The sequence below is a fragment of the Callorhinchus milii genome, unplaced genomic scaffold (genome assembly GCF_018977255.1).
Source record: "Callorhinchus milii isolate IMCB2004 unplaced genomic scaffold, IMCB_Cmil_1.0 Scaffold1, whole genome shotgun sequence".
NCBI lineage: Eukaryota > Metazoa > Chordata > Chondrichthyes > Chimaeriformes > Callorhinchidae > Callorhinchus > Callorhinchus milii.
This window is the reverse complement of record NW_024704742.1, coordinates 133,844,737-133,866,521: the sequence shown is the minus strand read 5'-3', so window position 1 is coordinate 133,866,521 and position 21,785 is coordinate 133,844,737. Positions and strand designations below refer to the sequence as shown.

General features: G+C 42.9%; 2 protein-coding genes across 4 annotated transcripts in view; both read right to left on the bottom strand.

Moving 5' to 3' along the window:
- Window positions 1–9,419, bottom strand: part of ccbe1 (collagen and calcium binding EGF domains 1) — a 126,993-nt gene extending 117,574 nt beyond the window's left edge. Inside the window, 2 exon segments of the mRNA XM_007903104.2 lie at window positions 8,435–8,518; window positions 9,091–9,419. Coding sequence (XP_007901295.2) covers window positions 8,435–8,518; window positions 9,091–9,206 — 200 coding nt within the window. The 5' untranslated portion in view covers window positions 9,207–9,419.
- Window positions 9,420–20,520: 11,101 nt separating this feature from the next.
- Window positions 20,521–21,785, bottom strand: part of LOC103184875 — a 65,227-nt gene continuing 63,962 nt past the window's right edge. For all 3 annotated transcript variants that reach the window (XR_488579.2, XR_488578.2, XM_007903105.2), the window contains one exon: window positions 20,521–21,748. The gene's annotated coding sequence lies outside the window, so the exon portion shown is untranslated. The remainder of the gene's footprint in view (window positions 21,749–21,785) is intronic.

Below are 21,785 nucleotides of genomic sequence, written 5' to 3'. Positions count from 1 at the left end.
TTCATGGCTGATCATGGGAGATTGCTGTGCACAAATGGTCTGCTGCTTTCACCTGCAAAATACTGCACTTCACAGGCAATCTTGTGAAACTCTTTGAGACATCCTCCTAATGTGAAAGGCGCTACATCAAATGCAAGGTTGGTTATTATATAAACATGGCAAACAATTTACGCATTACAATGTCGCATAAACTGCCATGTAATGAATAATAATAATTTTTATAATAAACCTTGCATTTGGTGTAGCACCTTATCACGATGGAAGGATGTCTCAAAGCACTTCACAGTGAAATGGAGTGACTGTGTAATAATAACATAACATAATCCTTGCATTTGATATAGCGCCTTATCACGTCGTCGAGATGGCTCATAGCGCTTCACAGAATGTATTGCAAAGTGAATCGACTATATTTTGTTGGTGAAATTGTTGGTGTATTTGTGGGCAAACATGGCAACACAATGGCGCACAGAAACGTCCCACAAATATAGTCATGTAAAGATTGATTCTTTAGAGCAACTGGTTTTCCAGAGGCAGACTGACTGAATCTTAAGGTGGTTTTGGGGGAAAGAATGTAGATTCATCAGAGCTAAGTGCTGTGGCTCTTTTCTTAAATTCCATTTGATTGAAGTGTTTTCATAACATGTCGCCTGAGAGCTCGACAAACATCAACCCACAAACAATACAGGGGTGATCCTACGCGAATGGTGGGTCTGCGTCATTGAGCGACTGTCTCTGGGACTAACTTTCGGTAAATGTGTGACAGTGCAGGTGAATGTGTCACAGTGCGGGTGAGTGTGTGACAGTACGGGTGAGTGTGTCAAAGTGCAGGTAAGTGTGTCACAGTGTGAGTAGGTGTGTGACAGTATAGGTCAGTGTACACGTGTGGGTAAGTAATTGAAAGGGGAAGTTAGAATACAAATATTTATAAGGAGGATGGATTGGATTGTGTTTTGACAACAAAACTGTTTTGAGGAAACAACAACGACTTGTATTTTTAGAGCATTCTTCACCTTGTCTTGTGTGCTACATTAAACTAGAATCCATAGATACTTTTAAAAGGGAATGAGATACTTAAATAAGAGAAATGTTAAAGGGTATGTGTGCGGTTGGGGGGATGAGGGAGTGAGCAGGAGAGTGGGGTTAGACCAGATGGCTCAAGTGGAGAAAACAGAAGTGTGGACTTGGTCTGAATAACCTGTTTCTGCGCTGTAATGTTCTACTACAACAACAACAACTGCATTTATATAGTGCCTCACACGCGAGGTAGCATCCCGGAGTGCTTGACTACGTAAAGAGTTAATTATTTCTAAATGTTCCTTAAAGTTTGGCAGCTAAAGTTTACGCTTAAACAGTATCGGTTCCCAAATCTTGCTTCAAATTCTGTAAGGAAACAAAATTTGCAGTGATGCGAACCCCCTTTGGCTTTCGGGGAGAGACCCTAACAACACCAACAACTTGCACTTATATAGCACCCTCCATGAAGGGTATCGTGGGATTGAGGGAGAGTGTTCCACAGTTTCGGTCTAAGTGGCAGAAAGCGTGACCTCCAATGGTGAAGCGGAGGGTGCGAGGGACAAGTGGCAGATGGGTGCTAGTCGAGCAGTGGATTGGGGAGTGAGGAGGTCGGAGAAGTAGGGAATGAATGGATTTGAGCACCTAAGCACTGACATCTACAATCACTTTACCGTCGCGCAACACTGAGCGGACACGGCTACCCACAAGTGCCCCTATTCACCCTACGGACGGCGAGCCAGGCTGCAGTAGCCAGCGGGCATCCTGCTGTGTGTTTGTTCCTCTCTGTGTGACGCATTTGCGGTTTAATTATTTGACAGTCTGACCTCAGGGCGATTCATAGAGCTACACAGAATGATACGGCACGGAAACAGCCCAACTGGTCCATGCTGGTGTTTATGTTTCACATAAGCCACCACATGCCTCCTATTCCCTTGTGTATACCCTTCTCCCTCATTTATGCCTCAAGTTTTGCGCTTGGCCCGGAAAATTCAGCCATTCCATTCGGCCCCTCGAGCCTGCCCCGCCATTCGATATGATCGTGGCTGATCATCTGAGTCTAACTCTAATTACCTGCCCTATCGCCATATCCCCTAATCCTCTTTTTAAAAAAATCTATCAGTCTCAGCCTTGAAGATGTTCAAGGACTGAGCATCTACAGCCTTCTGGGATAGTGAATTCCATAAATTCACTCCCTCTAAGTGAAGAAATGTTTCCTCAACTCTGTTCTAAAAGGCTAACCCTTAATTTTAAGACTGTGACCCCTGGTTACAGATTCTCCTACCAGGGGAAACAGTCCCTCAGTGTCTACTTTATCCAGTCCTTTAAGAATCTTATATGTTTCAATAAGATCTCGCCTAATTCTTCTGTACTCTAGAGAATACAGCCCTAGTTTATTCAGCCTATCCTCATTGGTCAGTCCCCTCATCCCAGGAACTAACCGAGTGAATCTACGCTGCACCCCCTCTAAGGCAAGTATGTCTTTTTTTAAATAAGGAGACCAAAACTGCACACAATACTCTAGGTGCGGTCTCACCAAGGCCCTATACAGTTGCAGCAAGACTTCCCTACTCTTGTACTCTAAACCTTTTGCAATGAACGCTAACATGCCGTTCGCCTTCTTAGTTGCTGCTGCACCTGCAAACTAACTTTTGAGACTGGTATACAAGGACACCCAAATCCTTCTGAACACTAACACTATCTAATCTCTCCCCCTCTAGAAAATAATCTGTTTTTCTATTTTTGCTACCTAGGTGAATAACTTCACACTTCCCCACATTAAATTCCATCTGCCACCTACTCGCCCACTCCCTTAGCCTATCTCTATCCTGTTGCAATCTTTTTGCATCATCCTCAGAGCTTACTCTCCCACCTAGCTTGGTGTCATCCGCGAATTTAGATACGTTACATTCAATGTCCTCGTCTAGATCATTGATGTAAATTGTAAATAGCTGAGGCCCAAGCACTGATCCTTGTGGCACTCCACTAGTCACATCCTGCCAATTCGAGAATGACCCGTTTATCCCTCCTCTCTGTTTTCTACCCGTTAGCCACTCTTCAATCCATGCTAATATGTTCCCATTAATCCCATGGGCCTTAACCTTGTGCAATAGCCTTTTGTGTGGCACTTTGTCAAATGCCTTCTTAAAATCTAAATATACTACATCTACTGGTTCCCCCCTATCTAACCTGCTAGATACATCTTCAAAAAACTCTAAAAGATTAGTTAAGCATGACTTCCCTTTTGTAAAGCCATGTTGACTTTGCCTAATCTTGTTATGGTCTTCCAGGAATCCCATAACGACATCTTTAATTAAGGACTCAAGAATTTTCCCTACCACTGATCCTAGACTCACTGGTCTATAGTTTCCCATCTTTTCTCTCCCACCCTTCTTAAATAGTGGTGATACGTTTGCAATCTTCCAATCAATGGGAACCATTCCAGAATCCAGAGAATTTTGGAAGATCAAAGACAAGCCATCCACTATCTGAATAGCCACTCTTTTAAAACCCTAGGATGTAGGCCATCAGGTTCAGGGGATTTATCAGTTTTAAGACCTGATAATTTACCTAAAACCATTTCTTTACTAATATTAATTCCCCCAAGTTGCTCGCTAACATTGTCTTCTTGGTTCCCCTCTATTCTTGGTAGGTTTTCAGTGTCTTCTAAGGTGAAGACAATAGCAAAGTACTTGTTTAATGGTTACTCTGATAATCCACGACTGTTTGCTGCGCACAATTAGTTGCTGCGTTTCGGTCACAACCTATGTCAGTGGTCGGGTGAAACGCTAAACCTAGGTCCAGTCTGCTTGTTCAGCTAGACATTAAAGACCATCATGTCACCATTCAGAAAGAGAAGGATGTTACCCTATGTTCTTGCTAACAAATCCCCCCAGATATATAAAAAAATGTCATTCCTTTCATGGCCTCAGCAGGCTCCAGCTTTCTCCATGTCCCAGCCCACCCCACCATCGGCGATTGGGCCTTCAGCCTTTCTACCCCGATCCTGTGGAACTTCATCCCACATTCCCTCCACCTCGCTCCCTCCCTTGCCTCCATCAAGGCGCGTTTCAAAACCTTCTTCTTCCACTGTACCTTTGGCCATCTTCCTACCTTCCCTAACCTCCACACTCCCCGATCCCGACCCCCAGCTCGGGTCCAAATCCTTGACTGTTCAGTGCCTTGGGACGTCCTCCCGATCATGAAAGGCGCTTTAGAAATGTAATTTTTTATTGTATGGGCTGTTTCTGGGTTGTTACTGTGCCCAAAATTGTCTGCCTCATCACAGTCACTACACTAAACAAACACAGTCACTACACTTTGCGGTGAATTCAGTGAAGGGCTTTGAAATGTCCTCCTGACACAAAAGACACGATATCAAAAGCGAGGAACGAACATGAGCCATTTCAACATGATAATAATATGGTAAAAATAATAATAATCCTTACATTTTATTCGTCGTCTTATCACTTCTCGATAAAATGCTATTACAAATCGAAGCTTAATCCAGAGCACGAGTTAATTCAGATAGGAAACCCTGCTCCTGGTTTGAATCCAATCTTCCAAGCAAATGGAACCCAGACACCCACAGAATAGGTTTGCGCATGTGTGTGTGTGTTTGTATGTGTCTGGCTACCCTTTTTCTGAATGGCTACATTACGCCAAGGAGCAAAGGATGATCAGATCCCTGCTTTCAGGGAAAGGGAGAGGGCAGCAGAGGTGGAAGGAAAGAGAGTGAGAGAGAAACAGGTGGTGTCTGTTTAAGTGACACGATGCATAGCTCTCTTATCTCTTGTTTTTTGTCCTACTGCCACTAGCCTCGGGAATCATGCTGTAAAAAAAGAGACATCCCAGTTAACCCAGGGATCAATCAAATAAACTGTTGAATCCAGCAACACCCTGAGAAGGGAGCTCACTGGACTGCGATAGTAATGCAGGCTTGAGAGGCCCCAAGGTACTGCTCCAATCTCATCGTTCACGGATTAGCTGATTCCCTGTGAATTCCTTTAAAGCGTCTGTGGGAATGAGAGCGATAATGTAAACAATCCTCGTACACTAAGAGAGTACAGTAATGCCAGGCTGGATTTAGAGGAAAAGTACTGACATTTTTAAAGTGTCCGCCCTGTTTCACTTTCTTGTAAAACAAAAAATAATCCTTGCATTTGATATATCGTTTTTCATGTCTTCTCGACGTCTCAAAGTGCTTCACAGAATATGCAGTAAAGTGAATTGGCTGTATATTTGTGGATGAAACGCGACAGCCAATTGCGCACAGCAGTGTCCCACAAATAGCCATGGATTGAAAATGATTAATTTATTATTGTTCTTTTTCTTGAGGGATTATTATCAGGGGTGTGGAGTAAGGAAACTTGCCCAAGGTTTTGCCCTGCCGGGAATCAAACCCAGGACTTTCGCTTTTGAGGCAAGGGCTCTAACCACTGAGCTACAGGATTCCAATTACAAGACTTAAGTTCTTGTAATTGACGTGCTGGCCTATGCCATGAAAAAACTGTGTCATGCTGCTCACTCTCAACTCTGAGTCACAAGGCTGTGGGTTTCAGACGTTGAACTCAGGTACTGTAGGTTGACACTTCAATACGGTGCTGTGGGGTATGGGGGGAAGCTGCATTGCCGCAAGTGCCATCACTTCAGGTGAGATGTTAAGCCAAGGCTCTGTCTGTATTCAATTAGGTGAAAGTCATAGATCCCGTAACACTGTTCGAAAAGAGAAGGGAGTTTCTCCCAATGCTTGGTCAACAATCCTCCTAATAAAATGCGTCAGTCATTTTGTGGCTTTTTTTTGGGATATTGCTCTTCGCAAACTGGTTTCAGGGTTCACATTCACCAACAAATAAACAGACACTGCACTTCAGAGGGTTAGCTCGATTATCTGTTGCCAAAAATGCCACGTTGGAGCCAGTTCAGCTCCAAGGAGACCCCACTTACCTCCAGCCAAGGAGGAGAGTCATCAGTAAATAATTTAACATCTGAAAAGCGTGAGTTTGAGCCCTCATTAGGTGAATAGTAAGTACACAGCTAAACAGCTGCAATAGGTTATCACAAGGTCACAAGAGAGGTCTGGGTTGAGAAGGTCTATTTGATCTCATTAGTGGCTCAGTTTTCAGATTCTACACCCCCAACCTCTGGAACTCACTCCCTCCCCCCCACTCACCCACCTGTCTTTAAATCCCATTTAAAGCCTGTCTCTTTGACAGTGACTATGGTCACCTCTCTCTCCACCCTCCCCACTCCTCCCTTACTTGGTATCCAATCGCATAACTTTCAAATGCACTGAGATATTATCTTACTTGAAGGGCACTATAAATAAATGCAATTTTTTGTTATAAGGATACAGACCCCATTAACAACAACAACATGGAATTATATAGCACCCTCCACCCTGGGCAGTGTCTCAGAGCCCGAGCGGGAGGGAGTAGGTGACTGTAAACACAGTTGAAGAGGAAGGTCTTGATCTAAAACAGGGTACGGAGGGTGAGGTGGAGGCATCGAAACAGAGTGCCCAGCACACAGACCCCATTAATCCAGTAGAGCCCAGCACGCAAACCCTCTCACTGACCCTTTGAGAAATTCCAATCACTTTAAGCCCTGTAGCTCAGTGGTTAGAGCACTCGCTTTGCAAGTGAGAGACCCGAGTTCAATTCCAGGCAGAGGGGGAAACCTTGGGCAAGTTTCCTTACTCCACACACCTAATAATAATCCCTCCAAAACCAAAAACAATAATAAATTGGTCATTTTCAATCCACGACTGTTTGTGGGACATTGTTGTGCGCAATTGTCTGCCGCGTTCGCCACAAATATACAGTCAATTCACTTTACAGTATATTCTGTGAAGCGCTTTGGGGCGTCTAGAAGACGTGAAAAGCGCTATATCAAATACAAGGATTATTATTATTAAGAGATCACAGAAGAAATGGTTGAATTCACCCAATATTATTTCAGGGCAACCTCGGACCAGCAGCTAGTTCGCTGGACGTTACTGGTGGCATCAGCATCAGCTTTGTGAGCAACGGGACAGAATTTAACCTTCGCTACACAGGGAAGAAATATGACTCTATCCACAGACTTGTAACATATCAGCATAGCACACCTCACACTGTGTATATACTTTTTTTTTTTTTGGTGAGCGAGGTTAGGGGTCTCACCCCCATTAACCGAATTAGACTGAATATGTTCCACTAGGGAACAAGGATTGTCCCCACAAACAAGTCCTAATCACCTCCAAACTTAGCCCCAAACCATCTAGATCTACCCCACTCCCCCACCCATCTCATTCCACCCCAACTGTATTCAAGTCCCATCTTAAAGCCTGCCTCTTCGACAGTGTCTATGGCCACCACCTCCCTGTCTCCCCTCCCCTGTGAGGAACCCAACCCCATTATTATAAAATAGACTGAGATATTATCTTACTTGAAGCACGCTTTTATAAATAAATGCAAATAGTTGTTAAAACACACAAATCTAAGTCCCAAATTGTCAAAGGACAATGCAGACCTGAACCTGTCTTCACAACCAGCCGAGCGTGATGGAATGACCTCTCCGTCAGGTCAAGCCCGGCCTGAGCCTAGTGACCACGGGGGCAAGTGAGCTCTCCATTTCAGTATCTCCGCTTCCTCTTGTAAGGGCAGATCACACTCCTCAGGTCAGAAGTACTGCAATCCCGATCCCTACCAACAGGGGGTTGTGTACATGCTGTCCATGTGAATTATGTCAGCAAATTGGCTCAAAATAAACCTAATTAAAACAAAGATGTTGGTAACACACTGCTCTCTTCTCCCTTCCCACCTCAAAAACAGCCCTTAAGGCTCAATTGAGAGATTCAAGGATTAAATGAGGCGGGAAAGAGAGAGAGAGGTTCACATTCACATCACTGACCTAATCAAACCTGCTCTATGGCTTGTTAATCTATTACACATAACGACATCAACAACTTGCATTTGAAGCGCTTTGAGACGTCTCGAAGACGTGATAAGGCACTGTATCGAATGCAAGGATGATGATGATTATGATTTATATAGCGCTCTTCACGCAGGATAGCATCCGAGAGCGCTTGACAGTGGGAGAGCACGAAGCCGGGCCGGGGGGAGGGGAGAGGTGACCGTAACCATGGTTAAAAAGGAAGGTCTGCAGGAGTGACCTGAAGATGGGGAAGGAGGGGGCAAGGCGGAGGGATAGGGGAAGAGTGTTCCAGAGTTTTGGACGCAGCAGCTGAAAGAGTGGTCAGCGATTGTGGAATGGAGGGCACGAGGGAATATAACATATACACACACCGGCCCCTCGCTGGATAAAATAAGACAGATATTGATCAAAGGCTTTGCACGTTTCCGTGGGTGATGGAAATTGGAAGAGTTGCCCAGCAAAGGAGGAAATATTCACAATAAAGGCGTGTTTGAGTTTCTCTCACCTGAAACAGGTCGCCACTTCACCACTGGATTTCAGACAAGGATACTCTGTTGTGACCACTTTGTTATCTGGGCAAATCTCTCTGCTATTTTTGGGGTGGGTGGGGGGAGAGATGAAAGGTAATGTGTTCAGGTATAGGACAAGGCGAACTCTTAACCCCAGTTTGCCCCCCTTCTCTCTCTCTCTCTCTCCTCCCCCTAATCCCCCCCACCCCATCCCCACACACACATACACACACCACCAACCCACCCTGTGAAAAAAATGAATAAGATTCTTTCACTTTTCTTTTTCTTGCACATAAACTCCCAACACGAATTAAGATGCGTGTTTAGAAGAGAAAGAAAGCACAAGACAATTTCACAAGAGATTGATGCAAGATTTCTTTCCTATATATATATATATAAAGTTCCCCAAATTCTCAGAATCAGCTTTATTTAATGTCAGGACACCCACTTTTTTTTGAGGGGTGGGGGGAAGAGATCAAAATGGGTAACATGAGAGATAAGGAAAGAACCAACAAACTAACACACGAGTCAAGGCAGTGAAATAAGGAACTCCTGTTGACTAAACACACACACACACACACAGAGAAAGAGAGATAGTCTGAAGGGAAATGAGGAAAAAGGGGGAAAATAAACTTAGATGCAAATCACTAACCTGTCGACATCATCTTGCTCTGAAATTGAGAAGTAAGAGTAGGTGAATCCAGTGGACACCAATGCTAAGAGAGAAACTGCTCTCAATAAACAGCCAAGGCTCCTGGGCAAAAACATTGTATGATCTGGTGCAGCAAGTTTCTGGTCAGTTTCTGTTCCCACAGGGTAGGGGAACTCGATGGATGAGCCTATGTATCTTCCCAGTCTCTCAGTAGTTAGTGTCTGTCTCTCAGTAGTGGAGTGCTTGTCGATTTCACATCAGGATGAGTGATTTCAAGGTGCATTGCATTGCCTCTGTCTCTCTCCCTTCACTCATTCACTCACTCACTCACTCACTCACAATCACTCACTCTCTTTCTCTCTGTCTAAAAAAACATTGCAATTCAATTATTTTTTTTTGCTGGAAGATTTCAGCCACTGGGCTGGCTGTGCTGGCTGGCTTGCCTGGATATTTGTCAGCAGCTTGTAGGAAGGAGGGAGGAGGAGATGCATTTGTTTTGGCTGCTCCAATGCACTCTTGTTGGGATCAGACAAATGTTTTTTATTTTTTACGCACAGACACACACACTCTCTCTCTCTCTTTCTCTGGGTCCAACTTGTAGGTTTGTTAGCAAAGGGGGTGGAACTTGGAGAGAGGCGAAATGGGCGTGAAGGAGATGATGTGTGTAATGTTAATGCCAGTGTACAAGTATGTGTGTGTGTGTTTATCAGTGTGTTTTAATACTACACTGTCTGTATGTGTCTGTGTTTATCAGTGTGAATGTGTGTGAGTAATTTGAGTGTGTATTTATCTGTGTGTAGGTGTGTTAATAGTACGTCTCGCCCACAAAATATACAGTTAATTCACTTTCCAGTCTATTCTGTGAAGCGCTTTGAGACGTCTAGAAAATGTGAAAGGGGCTATATCAGACACAAGGAATATTTTATTATTAATGTAAACTCCTATAGCTCAGCACTCCCAATAAAAGGGCTCAGTGAAGAGTTTTCCAGAGTAGGGAGTTAGGCATAGACATAAATACATGAAATAATAATAATAATTTGGTCACTTAATCCACTGCTGTGCGCTATTGGCTGCCGCGTTTGGCCCACAACATATACAGTCAATTCGTTTTACAGTATATTCTGTGAAGCGGTTTGCGATGTCTTGAAGATAAGGCGTTATATTAAATGCAAGGATTATTATTATTTATAAATGTGGCCAGGATATTGACTGCTGATGTCCTCCTGAAAGCACAATGAGTTACGTGGTAGCGACAAGTTAAATCAGTGTCAAGTTAATAGGAGTTTACTGTAGATATGGATGCATTTTTCAGTGTAAATGATGCCGTTAACACGTGTGTATATACTACTACTAATAATAATCCTTGCATTTGTTATAGCCCTTTTCACATCTTCTAGACGTGTCAAAGCGCTTTACAGAACAGACTGTAAAGTGAATTGACTGTATTTTTTGTGGGCGAAATGCAGCAGCCGATTGCGCACAGCAGTGTCCCACAAACAGCCGTGACCAACTTTTTTTTCTTGAGGGATTATTATTAGGCATGTGGAGTAAGGAAACTTGCCCAAGGTTTTACCCTGCCGGGAAGTGAACCCAGATCTCTCGCATGCAAAGCGAGCGCTCTAACCACTGAGCTACACAATTCCACAATTTATTTCTCCACAACAACAATAAATTACATTGATATAGAGTCTTTCATGCCAGGAGGACATCTGAAGACGCTACAAATGTATATTAATAGCATGTGTGCATTTGGGTGTGAACGACTGTCAGATTTCAAGCATTTTGTCCCCTCTTAACTCTGGATACAAGCACTATCCGATTAGTTAGGGCTGGATTCCATCTGCTCAGAAACCTGTAACGTCGCCTTTGATACCGGCTCCCCTTTTTTCTCAATCAACCCTCATCCATTTTTTTTTAACAGAAGCAAACATTGTTTTCTCAGCCACCTTTAATTTTCGTCCACCGTTCTCTTTGGTCCCTCCCTCCTTTGCTCCCAGTTCTTTTCGAACCAGAGGACACCAGAGGATTGAAGGGGGAGAAATTCAAACCAAATCTGCAGAAACACTATTTGATGAGCAAGTAGTAAATGTATGGAACAGGCTCGCGAGGGAGATGGTGGGAGTAAGAAAGTGTTGATACTTTCAAAAGCAAATTGGATAGATTTCTTTTAGGAAATAATATCTTGGGATATTTATAGTTTGGGACATGACATGTGCAACTGCCAGGATGATGGAAGGCCAACTGGATGGACCTTGGTCTTCTTTCATATAGAAAATTCTTGCATTCTTTTCATCAGTTTGGAACACAACTCAGAAAGAAATGAATAAAAGTACATTCACATGAGCGGGCTTTTTTTTTAAGCGCTGAGCCATGACATCACCCCACTGGTCGTCTTTAATAATAATAATCTTTGCATTTGATATAGGGCCTTATCATGTCTTCAAGACGTCTCAAAGTGTTTCACAGAATATACTATAAAGTGAATTGACTGTATATTTTGTGGGTGAAACACAGCAGCCAATTGTACACAGCAGCGTCCCATACACAGTCGCGGATTGAGTGACCAAATTATTTTTATTTATTTTGAAGGAACTATTACACCCGGAAAATCGATCCGCAAATCAACTAACAACTGGGTTCTTGCTTACTGCTAGATAAACAGGCGTGTGGAGTAAGGAAACTTGCCCAACATTTCTTTTCACGCAGCGAGTTGTTTGGATCTGGACTGCATTGCCTGAAAGGGTGGTGGAAGCCGATAACAACTTTTAAGAGAGAAATAGATAATTATTTGGGGAGGACAAGTTTGCAGGGCTATGGGGAGAGAGCGGAGGAGTGGGATTGAATTGGATGTCTCTTTTCAAAGAGCCGGCAGGGACACGATGGGCCGAATGGTCTCCTTCTGTGCTGGATAATTCTATGATTCTATGATAGTAAAGAATCACTGGGAGAGAAATTCCACTTGGATCTGGATATACAACGACAACAACTTGCATAGTATATAGTGCCCTTCACGCAGGGCTTTTTTATTTGTACTGTCTTGAAAGAAATTTACAGACTAAACTAAATTTACAGAATAAACAGCTTCAATTTTTTTAAAGAATTTGTCCAATTTTGCGCGATCTGAAATGCTACATAAAATTTAGATTTAAATACAATTTCTACCCATAAGTATAATGATAATAATGTTTGGATTTGACATAATGTCTTATCATGGCTTCGAGATGTCTCAAAGTGCTTCACAGAATGTACTGTAAAATGAATGGATTGTATATTTTGTGGGTGAAACACGGCAGCCAATTGCGCACAGCAGTGTCCCACAAACAGCCATGGATTGAGTGATGAAATAATTTATTTTAAAAAGAAATTTAGGGACAGAAAGTTTACAGCACTGAGGGGGTGGAGAGGTGCTTGCCATCCATCGGATTAAATGTTAACCTGAAGTCCCTTCTGCCTGTTCAGGTGGATGTTAAAGATCCCATGGCACTATTCAAAAAGCGATTGGGATTTCTCTTGGAGTCCTGGCTGACAGTCCCCCAAATAAAATTGACCCACTTGTTTCATGGCTATTTCTGGGGCATTGTTGTGAGCAATTCTGCTATTGCCTACAAATACACAGCCACTCCATTTCATAGTAAATCCTGTGAAGTGCTTTGCGATGGCCTCTGACGTGATAAGGTGCTATATCAAATGCAAGGATTATTATTATTGTTAGAATTCATTTTAGCTCCCAGCTCACTTTGTTGGGAAGTGTTTCTGAACTTATATTAAGAGATGGTTGAAAAGGCACCTTGCACAAGGCTCTTCTGTAATAATAATAATATACTAATCCTTGCATTTGATATCACATCATTGAGATGTCTCAACAGCCTTCACAGACTATACTGTAAAGAGGATTGTGTATTCTGTGGGGAACCAGACTGAGTCAAGCAGTTATTTACCATTCGATAGTCAATGTTTCTCCCAGTGTCTCAAAAGCACTTGAAGCAATATTTTATTTTAACTGCGTGGAATGGTATATTGTGACCAGTCTGGTGCCCTAAGTAGCTCGCATCTAAATTTCTGATGTGAAGGGCACTCTACAGTAATTTGTTATTGTTGTTTGCCTCTGAGGCAGTAGTGTTGTGCGTTCAAGATCCATATCAGGACTAGAACTCACCAGGCCGTACTGAAATCCCTTCCTCCTGTTCAGGTGGATGTTAAAGATCCCACGACACAGCACATCACACATCAGTGTGTTCGTCTGGAAAATAGAGAGTCACTACACTTTGCAGGACATGCTGTGAAGTGCCTTAAGACGTCCTCCCAGCATGAAAGTCCCCATATTTCGCCTACAATATACACAGTCAATCCGCTTTACAATATATTCTGTGAAGCCCTTTGAGACGTCTCAGTGACGTGATAAATCCAAGGAATTTTGCTATTATTATATCAAATGCAAGGATTATTATTTATCAAACCCACTGTGCATGTGATAAGCAAAGAGAAAATTAATGAATTCATCTCACGCTGATTGGGGTTGATTTGAGATCGGTCACCCAGGACAGGGTTAATGAAAGCGGGAACGTTTCTTTGATGGGAATGTGACCTCCCTGTAAACAACGTTACCTGTGTTTCTCTCTGGATCGCAGGAATCTTCCCATGCGCATAGCAAACCCTGACCCCTTGTGGCTGTGTTTGCATCTGCCTTCCATCAAATTCAGTTACAAGCGCTCGTTGATAAAACAAAGTTAATAATCCTTGCATTTGATTACAGAGCCTTAGCACATCTTTTAAATGTCTCAAAGTGGTTCACAGGATTTACCGTCAAGTGTATTATTTGGGTCTTTCTTGCAAATCCTGTAGCTTAGTGGTTAAAGCTCTCGACTCACAAGTGACCTGGGTTTGATTTAAGTTTCCTTACTCCACACGCCTCTGTTCACATAACAGGAAGTAGGAATTCAGTTAGTCGATTGGTGAATTGCTTTTCCTGGGGTAATAATCCCTGAAATAAATAATAATAATAATAATCTGGTCACTCAGTCAATGACTATTTGTGGGACGCTGCTGTGCGCAATTAACTGTCGCGTTTCACCCACAAAACACAGGTCAATTCACTTCACATTGTATTCTGTGAAGTGTTTTGAGACGTCTCAAAGACTTGATAAGGTGCTATATCAAATGCAAAAATTATTATTATTATTCATACCTGGTATCAGAGACCGTCAATGTGACAACTGATTTGCACATCAATGTCCCCAAAACAGTTACTGTAAAGTGTAGTGACTGAGTATTCTAGGCAAATTGTGCAGCCATTTGCACAGCAAAACACAAAGCCATAAAGTGAATGACCAGTTTTACCTGAGGGATTGTTGGCCAAGGCACCAGAAGAAACTCCTTTCTCTTTTCGAATAGTGCCATGGGATCTTTAAAGTCCATCGAAACAAGCAGAGGGGACCAGTAGATGAGACCGCATCTGCTTCGCTCTTCCTGCATTCAGCCACCTTCCTCTTGAACCGTGCCTACGGTCTCCTCCTCTGTCCTCTCAGCTCGGCGTCAGACTGCACCACTGTTAAAAGCTCCAAGATGCTGCCCTACGTGAAGGGCACTATCAACACAAGTTATTGTTGTTGTTAAACCATAAGATCAAAGTCTGTGTGTGGGGCTTAATCTCAGGAGCGAGTGACACCTATGTAAAATTCACTAGATAGACACTTCTGTTATGTTTGCAATTGAGTCCAACTGTTTATGTAACGCCAAATTAACATCACTTCTTTCTTACTTACAACTGTTTAAGCTTAGCTGTTTATAGCAGGGAACAAACATTTACTCAAAGAGCGTTGAATGTTTGCATTCATCTTTCTAATTGAGTCAAAGTACAGTGCGATTGTTTATAACACAATTAGATCCTGTGACAGTGAAAGCTATTGCATTAAGTGGCTAATTTCAGTGGCCAAATGGTCTTTTTCGTAAGTTCTTCTATGTTCTTATGGGATTTTCTTTGGTGAGCCACATGTGGAAAACCATCACCATGTTTAAAACCAAACAGATTTCCATGCATCCCAACTACACAAGGAAATCTCAGAGATAGTTTGTTGGAATCGAATGAGAGGGAGGTGACCGCAGGCACATTTGAAGAGGAAGGATTTGCAGTGGGACTTGAAGACAGAAAGAGAGAGGGGTGGGGGTACGAGACGTAAGGGTAGAGGGATGGAGATCTGGAGGTTAGGAGTGTGGAAACTGAAGGCTTGGCCATTGATCCTTGCATTTTTGATATAGCGCTTTTCACGTCTTCTAGACGTCCCAAAGCGCTTCATAGAATATACTGTAAAGTGAATTGACTGTATATTTGTGGGTGAACACGGCAGCCAATTGCGCACAGCAGTGTACCACAAACAGTCGTGGATTGAAAATGACCAATTTATATTATTGTTTTTGGTTTTGGAGGGATTATTATTAGGCGTGTGGAGTAAGGAAACTTGCCCAAGGTTTCGCCCTCTGCCTGGGATTGAACCCAGGTCTCTCACTTGCAAAGTTGATGGTGCAGAGGTGGAGGAGGGAAATGTGCAACAAGCACTGATTAGCTGTAATATAATATAATAATAATCCTTGCATTTGATATAGCGCTTTTTCACGTCTTTTTGACATCTCAAAGCGCATCACAGAATACACTGTAAAGTGAATTGACTGTATATTTGTGGGCGAAACGCAGCAGCCAATTGTGTACAGCAGTGTAGGGTAGGAGAAGGTCGGAAAAGATAGGAAGTGCTAGGGAGTGTATGGACAATTCTACCTCTGTCTACCATAGTAGCCTTCTGAACAGATCAGTAGGCTTAGGACTGTGTGACACGCTCTCTTTGTCACAGTTTTGTTTTCCTTTTCACACACACTCTCTCTCTCTCCTCCCAATGGGAAAGGAGCTATATGAAATGTAAGGCTTCTGATTAGCACGCAACACCGAACAGAATTTTAACAATTTCCCCCACTGTTCTGCGCGTTCTTAAATTTCAAGTCAAATTGGTCTTAAAGGCTTGATTGATCCTCTTCCCTGTATCCAAGGCTGGGGTATTGGCCCCTCTAAGAATACCAAATGTTTCACTGTCTGGTTGTTTATGTTATTCAGACTTCTGCTTAGCTTCAGTGAGAAGGGTTCATACCCTGGTGAGGTCAGACTGCAACAGAGGGGAGTTTGTGGCTGCACTCGGCTTCCAATATTGAGACATTTCGCTCTCTCTGAAAGGAAAACAAGCCTGGATGTGCCAGTGTCCACCTCCCAGTTAGGAGTATTTTTGTCACATACATAGTTAAGACATCACCACTAGGTGGCGCTCTTATGCATAATCAAAAAGACAAGAGGAAAGAGAACATAAGAATTTGCTAGGAAAAAGGAGAAGGAAGACCAAGGTCCATTCAATCTCTCCATCTTGCCCCCTCCCTCCCCACTTTCAAACCCTGCCTAAAGACCTTTCTTTCCTCGATCGCGCTTACGGTGCCCTCCCCGCTCCCTGTCATGTTGTGTCCCAAACTATTTATTATATCCCAAGATATTCTTTCCAACAGAAATCTATCCAATTTATAAGAGTGATAGAACTGCATATTTATTTAGTCCAATTCGAACGAAACCAGACGCACAATGTATTTCATGCATGTCAACATAAAAATATAAACCTTAGTGTTTAAACTGTGGTAAATATCGCTCCTTATTTTTATTGAGGGCTTTGAAAGGCAAAGTGCTAACAGGTAGGCTGGTCCTAGCTGGACATGCATGGGCAAGCTTGCCAGACAGCGATATCAATGGTAAGCTATGTGTTTTTAGCTGGTTAGATTCCAGCAGACTCCAACACACACTCTGCGATCCCCAAGCCTTGGCTCTTGCCAACCTACGCCTAATACTTTTCTGAATTAAGTAAGCAGGATGTGCCCTTTCAGGGAGAGGGAGCGCATTCCATTCCAACAATCTATCTCTGGGATTTCCATGTGTAGGTGGGAGGCGTGGAACTCACAGCTTGGTTTGGAAACTCTTAAGCACGGTGATGGGTTTCCGCATGTGTCAGACACCTGACCGACCCCAAAAATTATTGAGCGTGCATGAGACGACAACTGGTTGGAGACCCCTGAGTTAGGGTATGGAACGATGGTTGAGGCAGAACCCGTATTAGCTTTCAAAAAGGAATTGGATAGATATCTATAAGGAATATATTACAGGGTATGGGGTAAAAGATGGGTAAATGAACATGAACAGGGACAAAGTACAGTCAAGGGCGAAAATGCTTGAATGGAAAAGGACAAATTTGATGGGCTAAAAAGGGACCTAGAGTTGGTGGACTGGCAAGTAAGACTAGCAGGTAAAACGACTCATGAGCAATGGGAGATCTTCAAAGATATGATAGCTCAAGGTCTAAATAGATATATTCCCAAAAAGGGAAATGTGCGACAACCAAACCAGCTTGGATGACCAGGGATATTCTGTCTAGGATGAAAAAGAAGAAGATGGCGTACGACAATTGGAAGATGCAAGATACTGAGGATAGCAAAGCACATTATAGAGAATGCAGGAGTGATCTTAGAAGAGTGATAAGACAGGCTAAAAGATCGCATGAGAAGAGGTTAGCGGGTAACATAAAGGGGAATCCTAAAATATTTTACAAGCACATAAAGGAAAAAAGGTTAGTTAAAGGTAGGGTGGGGCCAATCAAAGACAATGACGGCAATCTTGTTGTGGAGGCAGAGGGATGGCTGATGTACTGAACGAGTACTTTGCATCTGTCTTCACAACGGAAATGGATGCCCCAAATGCCGCAGTATTGGATGAGAGGGTAGAGGAAATAGATCAGATTACTATAGACAGAGAGGAAGTTCTGAAAAGATTGACTGGGCTCAAAATTGATAAGTCACCAGGACCAGATGGGTTTCACCCAAGGTTGCTGTGGGAGATACGGGTTCAAATAGCGGAGGCTTTGGCCATTATATTTCAATCTTCATTGGACACAGGAGTGGTGCCAAGAGACTGGAGAGTGGCTAATGTTACCCCCTCTACAAAAAGGGGCAGAAAGACAAACCCGGAAATTACAGGCCAGTCAGCCTAACTTCAGTAATAGGAAAACTACTGGAGACCATAATCCGGGACAGAATAAATCTCTACTTAGAGGAGCATGAGGTGATTAAAGACAGCCAACATGGATTTCTTAAAGGCAAATAGAATTTTTTGAAGAGGTGACTGCGAGGGTTGATAAGCGAAATGCGATGGACGTTATTTACATGGATTTCAAAAAGGCTTTTGACACAGTACCGCATAAGAGATTAATAAAAAATTAGAGGCCCACGGTATTAAGGGGACAGTGGCAGTTTGGATTAAGAACTGGCTGAGTGACAGAAAGCAGAGGGTGGTGGTTAATGGGTGTTTCTCGAAATGGAAGGAGGTGTGCAGCGGTGTCCCCCAGGGATCGGTATTGGGACCACTGCTCTTTCTAATATATATATTAATGATCTGGACTTGGGCATAGAGAGCACTATTTCCAAGTTTGCAGATGATAGGTAGGGTAGTAAATGGTGAGGAGGACTGTAACAACTGCAAGCAGACATACACAGAATGGTGGAATAGGCTGACATGTGGCAGATGGATTTAAATTTGGATAAGTGTGAAGTGATACACTTAGGTAGGAAAAATGATAGGAGGCAATATAGACTTGGTAGCTCAATCTTAAGGGGGGTGAACGTACAGAGAGATCTGGGTGTTCAAGTAAGCGAATCATTAAAGGTAGTGGGACGGGTAGATAAGGCAGTAAAAAAGGCATTAGGTGGACTGAGCTTTATTAGTAGGGGCATAGAGTATAAGAGTAGGGAGGTTATGGTTAATCTATACAAAACACTGGTTAGGCCTCAGCTGGAGTACTGCGTCCAGTTCTGGGCACCTTACTTCAGGAAGGACATTAAGGCACTGGAAAGGGTGCAGAGGAGATTCACGAGAATGATACCAGGAATGGGGAACCTTAGCTATGAGGACAGGCTGGAGAAGTTAGGACTTTTCCCATTAGAGCAGAGAAGGTTACGCGGGGACCTGATAGAGGTTTTCAAGATCATGAAAGGTTTCGACAGGCTAGATAAGGAAAGCTGTTTCCGCTGGTAGGTGTGTCTGTGGCCCGTGGTCAAGTCTTAAGATATCTACCAAAAGAAGCAGAGGGGAGGTTGGAAGAATTTTTTCACTCAGCGAGTTGTTCGAATTTGGAATGATCTGCCTGAAAGGGTAGTGAAGTCCGATTCGATAACAGCTTTTAAGAGAGAACTGGATAGGTATCTGGAGAAGACGGGTTTGCAGGGTTATGGGGAGAAAGTTGGTGAGTGGGGTTAATAAAAGTCAGTTGCTCTGTCAAAGAGCCGGCCCAGACTCGATGGGCCGAATGGCCTCCTGCTGTGCCGTAACATTCTATGAATCTATGAAAAAAAATGGAACTGAGGGATTACTCTTTAACAGAGGCAGCACAGAGATGAGCTAAATGGCCTTCTTCTGCACTGTGAATATATATGGTTCTATAATCCCTCCTAGAGTTACAGTCATGTAACCCATTGGCCCCGTGCCTTCTGCTGAGGATTTATTTTGCTTTTAGAATTCTCTTTCCCTCCTGTCCTGAAGACACTGACTTGTGCAGTGCTCTACAGTCCCAACTCACCTGAGTGACCGTTTCTCATACGATCCTGATCAGCGTGCAGTTGTTGGATGCATCGCAGCTGAACCCTCACTTGATGTCTTCAAACACAAACAAACACACACACACTCACACACTCGCGCTCATATACTCTCGCTCATAAACACTCACACACAAACATGTGTGCGCATACTCTCACATGTACGCGTACATACACGCACACACTCATACATATTAGCCCATCCTTCAGAGTCTGGCTAAACAACAATAATAATAATCCTTGCATTTGGTATGGCACCTTATCAGGTTGGAAGGACGTCTCAAAACGCTTCACAGGATTTACTGTGACATGAAGTGACTGTGTTATTGTAGGCAAACGTTGCAGCACAATTGCCCACTGCAATGTCCCATAAACAGCCATGAAACGAGAGACCAATTTTATTTGGGGAGGTCACCAGGAGAAATTGCATTCTCTTTTCAAATAGCGATATGGGATCTTTATCGTCCACCTGAACAGGCGGATGAGACCTGAGTTCAACATCTCATCCGAATGACAGCACCTCCGACAATGCCACACACTACACCCCCTCCAGTGCTGCATTGGAATGTCATCTTAGACAATGTGAGTTCACGTCCTGACATGGGATTTGAACCCACAACCTTCTGACTCAGATGCAGGAGTGGAAACACTGAGCCAACACACAGAACTCTCATCAATGGGGAACTGCACTGCTAAGCGCGACATTGGTGACATTTTGTTATTCGCCTTTTACTCAGAAGTTCATTAAAATGAGTCCTGGGAGTATTGGTATAATTCTTTATTGAATCTCTGGGAGGCTTCACTAATTCTTAGTGGTTTATGTAAAAAAACAGAAACAAATATTGAATGTATTTGACATAGTGCTAAATAAAAGCTCCTTAAAGTTCAGTTAGTGTAATGTCAGACTAAAGACCAATCCCTGATGTAATAACATGTTGATTTGATATGGCACCTTATCACGTAGATAAACATCTCAAAGCGGTTTCACAGCATTTTCTGTACAATCCCACTGCTGTGCAGTGCTCTGAGACACTATTCTGTGTGAAGGACGCTGTTATAAATGCAAGCTGTTGTTGATTTTACTGTGATGTGTTGTGCCTCTGTATTTGTGGGCACAATGTGTGTTTGATAGAGATATTTGCATTCCCTTCACCTAGTCAGCTGTAAAGTGCTTCCAAGCTTTGTGACCAAGGATGTTATTTTGGTTTTGCTGGTGGCAAATTTCAAAAGTAAGATAAGAAGTTAATCGTTTACTTGCAGTGATGTTTGCACACTAGAGAGCGGAAGTTTTCAATTCCCTGTGCAAAAACATTCAGACTGAGCAGAGCCAAGCCAGCTCTCTTCAGTCTTGAGAGAACACCACTCCAAGGGTCATTACTGAGGTGTGTACAATTTTGAATGGGATTGAAACAGTAAATCTAAAGCAATACTTTAGGATGCAACAAGACAGTAGGAAGCGAACATTGGTTTATCATGCTTTAGGGCTTCATCATGTCATTGAGATGTCTCAAAGCTTTTCACAATATGTACAGTTACATATACAGTATATACAGTATAGCAAAGTGGTTGGGACTGTGTGTTTTCTGGGCAAAATGCAGCAGCCAGTTTGAACGCAGCAATGTCAATGAGTAATTAACAAATAGAACAGGTTACCAAGAAGAGTGGTTGAGCTGTGATGGGGGGGGAACGGTAAGATGGGTGTCTGGAAGGAGGAGATCAAATGGGCCGAATGATCTTCTTCATCTGAACGAATCTTGTGTAGGTTCGCGAAAAAAATCCTCCCTCATATTTCTTTATTTGTTTGCACCATCAATGAGTGATGTACTAATGATTTTGTTTTAAACTTTAGTTGCTGACGTAAACACAGAAGTGCCATCCGGAGTAAATAGTGTGCGCGGAAGGTAGAATGATATACATCTCTGTCTTAGAGCGTTTAGAGGGTAAGGATCTTGGCTATCAATACTTAGAATCAGAATAGGTGCGATGAGACAAAAGCTTCCTGCAAAAAAAAGACATAAAAGACATCAAATTTATTG